This window comes from Penaeus monodon, chromosome 39 (assembly GCF_015228065.2).
Source record: "Penaeus monodon isolate SGIC_2016 chromosome 39, NSTDA_Pmon_1, whole genome shotgun sequence".
NCBI lineage: Eukaryota > Metazoa > Arthropoda > Malacostraca > Decapoda > Penaeidae > Penaeus > Penaeus monodon.
The window spans coordinates 8,082,217-8,089,716 of record NC_051424.1 but is presented as its reverse complement, the minus strand read 5'-3'; the positions used below and the strand labels follow the sequence as shown (position 1 = coordinate 8,089,716).

The following is a 7,500-nucleotide window of genomic DNA, read 5'->3' as shown; positions in this document are numbered from 1 at the left end:
TATATATATATATATATATATATATAGTTAGTTTGTTATAATAAATTTAATATACTATGTATATATACACAATATATATAATATAATCATATGCAGCACACACACACACACACACACACACACACACACATATATATATTATATAGATATAAGAGATATTATATATATATATATATATATATATATATATATATTTATATATATATATATATATATAAGATATGATATATATATATAGAAAATAATAGATAGATAATATACTGTATATATAGTATATATATGTATATCTATCTATCTATCTATCTATCTATCTATATATATATATACATATATGCACACAAACACACACACACACATACACGCATATATATAAATGCATATATAACCACACACACAGATATATATAAGAATTCTAAGAGGATAGCTATGAGCAATCACTCAGTACTTTCTAATGTATACTATATACACTAAACTATTCTCTGAGTACCAAGCGCGGTTACTTTCAATGAGCAATAAAAGTTATGGAACATACCTGAAGAAACAAGTTGACAAAATTAATTTTAAAAAACAAGGACAGGAAAAAAACTGAGTAATTCCAGAAACCATTGCCAAGACTCTTTTGAAACTCTATTTAAGAGAAGATGGCGGCATGTGTTTTTTAGTCAGCTTAGACTCAGGACTGGGTAAGTGGCGGACCATTCACCTCTAATCGGCAACTCCGTGTTGTCGCAAGCTTTGGGGTTGGTTCTAGCAAGGAGTATCTTTTGTGTGATGTTCTGTGATTGAGGCGGTGATTTTTGCGGCGAAATGCAAAGGGAGTTCGAATTTGGATTTGGGGCCAGATTAATACTGTGATTATGTTTATGGCCTCGTTTCTTGTTTAGGAATGAGGCTGTTACAAAAGAAGGAGGAGTAAGAAAAAGAATGTCGAGAGTGACACTTTGTGATGTTAAAAACCTGTGTGTATATATAATATCTATATGATATATATATATATATATATATATATATATATATATATATATATATATATATATTATTTATATATTATATTATATATGTATTATATATACAACATTTATATATAATTAGAGTGTGATCTGTATATATATGTGTATGTTGTCATCTGTTATATATATTATATTATTGTATATATGTATTATATATAAATAACATTATATATACATTAAACACATCACATATATTATATATATATATATATATATATATATATATATATGCATGTATGCACACACACACACGTATATATAAAACATGTAACCATATAATACACTCACACATATATATACATGTATATACATATATACATATATATGTGCCCCTACACACATATATATATATATATATATATATATATATATATATATATATATATATATATATATTTATATACATAAATGATATACATATATAATACATAGACAGATATGTATATATACATAAAAAATGCACACACACATATATAATGTGTACACTTATTTGTCAAACGTTATATATCAATGTGAGTACGCTAGTATGTGTTTTTTACGTACAACGATAAGGTTTTAACAATATTATCTTCGAACAGGGTACTTCTCATAAACTACCGACATCATGTGTGACGACGAGGATCTTGTTGCCCTTGTGGTTGACAATGGTTCCGGCCTCTGCAAGGCCGGCTTCGCCGGAGACGACGCCCCTCGTGCCGTCTTCCCCTCCATCGTCGGCCGTGCCCGTCACCAGGGTGTGATGGTCGGTATGGGCCAGAAGGACGCCTACGTCGGTGATGAGGCCCAGAGCAAGAGAGGTATCCTAACCCTCAAATACCCTATTGAGCACGGTATCATCACCAACTGGGATGACATGGAGAAGATCTGGTACCACACCTTCTACAATGAGCTCCGTGTTGCCCCCGAGGAATCTCCCACACTTCTCACTGAGGCTCCCCTCAACCCCAAGGCCAACCGTGAGAAGATGACTCAGATCATGTTCGAGTCCTTCAACGTACCTGCCACCTATGTGACCATCCAGGCCGTGCTCTCCCTCTACGCCTCTGGTCGTACTACCGGTGAGGTTTGCGACTCTGGTGATGGTGTGACTCACTTTGTCCCCGTCTATGAAGGTTTCGCTCTTCCCCATGCTATCCTTCGTCTTGACCTTGCCGGTCGTGACCTGACCCACTACCTGATGAAGATCATGACTGAGCGTGGCTACTCTTTCACCACCACCGCTGAACGTGAAATCGTTCGTGACATCAAGGAGAAGCTTTGCTACATCGCCCTTGACTTCGAGAGTGAGATGAACGTTGCTGCTGCTTCTTCCTCCTTGGACAAGTCCTATGAGCTTCCCGACGGTCAGGTCATCACCATTGGTAACGAGCGTTTCCGCTGCGCTGAAGCTCTGTTCCAGCCTTCCTTCCTTGGTATGGAATCTGCTGGTATTCAGGAAACCGTCCACAGCTCCATTATGAGGTGCGACATTGACATCAGGAAGGATCTGTTTGCTAACATTGTCATGTCTGGAGGTACCACCATGTACCCTGGTATTGCTGACCGCATGCAGAAGGAAATCACTGCTCTTGCTCCTTCCACCATCAAGATTAAGATCATTGCTCCTCCTGAGCGTAAATACTCCGTCTGGATCGGTGGTTCCATCCTGTCTTCTCTGTCCACCTTCCAGTCCATGTGGATTACCAAGGATGAATACGAAGAGTCTGGCCCCGGCATCGTTCACCGCAAGTGCTTCTAAGAACGTAGAACTGAAAATCATTCTGTATTTTCAGAAATATTTTTGTCATAATAAGTATAAGATTTATAACAAATAGATCTGGATTATGTACATTTGAATTTTGTATTACTGCATTCCTCTTTGATTTTATACACTTGTGAATTACATTTTCTTTGTTCTGCCGAGAGATTTGAAGTGCTTCAAACTTTCTGCTTGTATCTAATATACCGATTTTATTTCAAGAGTTTGAACTAAGACAAAAACAGTTACATGTTAACCTGATTTTGTGACTTCATATGACATTTATGCTCGTAAGGCATTTATAACGTGAAAAGCACACTGGGATTTCAGATCTCTGGTAATGACATAAACTATAATATCGATCTACATGAGTTACATAAAAAAACAAACTAATGCAATCCATTTCCTATGGTGGATCACACTGGCCATGAATCTTTTAAATGCAATCTAAATTTGTACGAGGATCTGGCTTCCCCATTTTAAACAGACATACCTCCATATGTAAGTTTGTTTGCTCAGGTGAATCATCTGACGGGCTACATATTTTATTTTTTCACCAACATACCCAGCATGTGCAACATTTAAATATTTGGTTAAAAAGGATAGCGGACTTTGGTTTCTACCACGAAAAAATGGGGAAGTGGGAATGTGCCTCATAGATAATATACTGGAATTATGTAGATATATTTACATGACCACAAATTTAAAAATAAAAACAAACATGCATATTACCTCTGGTTATGTAGTACATTTGCTGACTCCGTCGATGACGTGTTTAAAAACACTGAAACAAGGAAGAGGTCCTTTGAGATCAGTGTGGATATGACACAGGGATGAAGGGCGCTACAGGGAAGCATATGCCGAGACACTTTGGAAGTCTAGCACTGTAAACAAGAACCAGGTTCGCGTCGTACATTCCTTTTAAATACTTTCCTGGAAATCATAGTCTTGCAAGTATGAGAAGACTTGCCGTAGGTGGGGCTCAAGAGTAGTATTGTTTGGGTTAGCAAGGACTAGGTTATTGATATAGGATAAGACGAAGGACCGACTATGATCCTTTGTAGACTAAATTATGATTTTCTTTTCATTCGGAGACGTCCCATTTTTAGGAATCTAGAAAAAAGTGTAAAATTACGTGTAAGAATTTTTCCATGTAAAAATACATTGTAAGAATACGAAAAGGAAAAATATCCTTTTAACTGTACATTTTATGATTATCTTTGACGATAACTATTATCATATCATCTCAACATCACATTTTATGATTATCTTTGACACTCGGTTTCGTATACAACTAATGTCTAATTAAATATGTTGGCTCTAAAATGTAAAACAAATAACTATGATTGTCTTTCTGTAATAAGTAGTGTGTATATTGACACTTACAAAGAACCGCAACAGCTTTGTTGTTAATTAGTTGTATTGTAAGTCACTTTTAATACCCACTGATGGCTTAAGAGGATCAGGAGCACTATTTTATAATTGGGAGCGAGAGAGAGAGAGAGAGAGAGAGAGAGAGAGAGAGAGAGAGAGAGAGAGAGAGAGAGAGAGAGAGAGAGAGAGAGAGAGAGAGAGAGAGAGAGAGTCAAGGTTTTATCGCACTCTTTTTCAGAATCCTCTACTTCTATCTGAGTCACAATGTAAAGGAAGGTCTTGCAAAAGTCACTCTTCATCTAGTTCTCCCCCTCCTGCCATGCTGGTATAAAGAATGCTGACTATTCGAATATGCGATACATGTAATATTCAATACACGTAACACGATAAGTTTATGTAATATATATATAGTATATATTGGCTCAGTGCAAGTGCACACACCAATCGCCGCATGCGAGTGCGTGGGTGCATCCATGCACATACGCATCGCCGTGCGCGTATGTGAGCACGCGCGCTGATTTACATAATTTTAGGTAAATCGAACCTAGATACGATGAAGTTCCTTGGGCAAGGAACATCACCTCGATTGCCTATTTGGCCAATGGGTAGGCAAGCTAGCCCAGGTCAGTGCTGGTCCCGGGCCCGGATAGGTGGAGAGAATGATTACCTAAAAGGTTACACCGGCACTCTCCGTGAAAAGGAACTGGGGACCCTACTACGTACTCACTACAAGATCTTCACAACATGAAAACTACAATTAAGTATCATGCTGTGACTATATATATATATATATATATATATATATATATATATATATATATATATATATATATATATATATATATATATATATATATATTGGCTACTGGTTGTATATAAGTTATCATAGCTGTCTCCATATATTTTGGCCTCCAAAACTATGACATATAAAAAGTTATAGGACATCACGATTTTTTTGTATAAGTGGATAACTGTAATAAAATTGCATTCTCTGAAAACATAAGATATGAGGTTGGTACTATTAGACATTGTTCTGGCACTGCTAGCCAATGTTTTGATAAGACTGTTGTTCATTCATTAGTAAGGGAAAAAAAAGGTCTAATAACTATACTTGATCTCTAATATTTTTTCATGTAATTTCACATATTCACATTTCTGTGGTTCTACCCATTTCACTAAATGAAGTCCAGCTTCCTGACGGGAATGAGAATACCCATCTATGCTTTGGATCAAAATGTATTAGTGAGGTTTAACACTCTCGATGTATTCTTGACACATTAAGGATGACAAAGTGGCAAGTTATAATCTAACATAGAATGTAAAAATGAGGGTCTGAAAGTGAATAGAAATGTAGACAGATTTCCAAATACACCCTCTGGGCGATTCCTGCAGGGGAAGAGAGTTTCCCATACAGGTCTCTCGACACTACTACAACAACAGTGCATTGCTACGGCGAAAAATATAAAATTGTTGCTAATCTGCACAATTAGCTATAGTAAGCGTCAAATGGGGATAGATTTACACCTGCATTACATTCAACTGAAGGAGAGAGGAGCTTAGTGGAGAGTTGAGGAGTATTAAACGTAGCCGTGTCCTTATTCTCCTCCAGCGGAAACGACTTCCATTTGAGAGCCTGAGACACTACATATCTATTGTCTAAAACAATATATTTGAATAACTTGAATCTTTACAAAAGAATATGACGTCCTCTCTCTCTCATACACGCACGCACGCACGCGTACGGCCCCCCCCCCCACACACACACATTTACAGTGTTTCTAAAATTAATAAAAACTGCCAATTGTTAATATTGTCACTATAACAAGCTATGTCAAACAAGCCAGATACATGATACTGCGTGTAAATATGTATGTATATATATGTATTGTTAAATAGATAGATAAATAAATGAGTATATATATATATATATATATATATATATATATATATATATACATAGTACACACACACACACACACACACACACACACACATACACATACACATACACATACACATACACATACACAACACATACACACACACACACACACACACACACATATACATATATATATATATATATATATATATATATATATATATATATATATATATATATCGTACATAAGTCGTACATATGTACATACATCATACATAAAAAATATATATTCCCTAAATATGGAAAATACCATGTGAAATAAAAGAAAATAAGTAATTACGTCTGCTTTCAAACGCTCAGGGATCTCTCAGTGACATCGCAGTATAATTTCACTAGGTAAAAAATTGCGAATATATAAATGCATGTACATATAAAAACACTGTTGTTAACTAATAATACTGAGCGTAATATCAACAACAAAAGATATTATAGATTAAAAAAAATGCTTGCATTCAAGTGACAGTGGCTGACATAAAATAAAATATTTTGGAATACTGACCGATATACAGTATACTATAGGATGAATATCACTATAGCCATCTTTTGTAGGTACAAGAGTTCAGTACATTTGGAGTTTGGCTAACAACTTCACTGCTGGTCATACACTTTCATTGGTTGCTGAATGCACTGCCAGGCATATGGCGACTGACTCCTTCTCTCTCTTTCTCTGTCTCTTCCTTTTTTTCTCTCTCTCCTTCTCCCTCTTCTCTCTCTATCTCTTGTCTTCTCTCCCCACCCCCTCACTCTCTCTCTCGCCCCCTCCCCCCACTCTCTCTCTTGCTCCCCCTTCTCTCTTTCTCTATCCCCCCTCTCCCCCTCTCTCTTTCCCTCTCTCATTTGCTTCCCAAGAAAGTTAATGCCAAATTAAATATGCTCCTGTGTATGGAAATAAAGACAGGACATCTCTTTTTACCTATATATACATATGATCTCAATGAGCAGAAAGTACATAAACCAGTATAATGTTGGTGTTCAGTCATTTCAGTGCATTATCTTTGCAAATAAGTGAACAAAATAATCGGACGCCAGTGGAGTCGGTATTTTACGTATTCATGGTACCTGCGGCTAACTACAACATGAAAAATGGTACAGTAGCTGTATTAGCTTCTTACAAAGCAATGCATAAAACTGATGTCCAAATTCTATATAGTTTTTATTTTAGTGCGGGTATCATTGTGTATCATCATCTTCAATATAAAATAATCGATATTTAATTATTTTTTCCGAAGTCCCAAATTCCTCCCCCGAGATGGGCTTCATATTGGAAAAGTATTATCATTTTTAAACTTTTATTTTTTAACATTAGTGCTTCGTACTCGGTAGACACATAAACCCCTACATAAGCTACAACATATTACCAGGAAGTCTCGATGGAAAGCATATTTCATCTATAAATGTACACAAAACTCACATTTTTGCAGAAAAATCACAAAATA

At 35.9% G+C, this 7,500-nt stretch overlaps 1 protein-coding gene across 1 annotated transcript; it reads left to right on the top strand.

Annotated features, from left to right (window-relative positions):
* Window positions 1-664: 664 nt before the first annotated feature.
* Window positions 665-2,846, top strand: LOC119597240 (actin-like). Its single transcript, XM_037946774.1, has 2 exons — window positions 665-683; window positions 1,589-2,846. Exon 2 carries the CDS (start codon window positions 1,615-1,617, stop codon window positions 2,746-2,748), a length of 1,134 nt encoding a protein of 377 aa, XP_037802702.1. The 5' UTR covers window positions 665-683; window positions 1,589-1,614; the 3' UTR covers window positions 2,749-2,846.
* The last annotated feature ends 4,654 nt before the right edge of the window (window positions 2,847-7,500 follow it).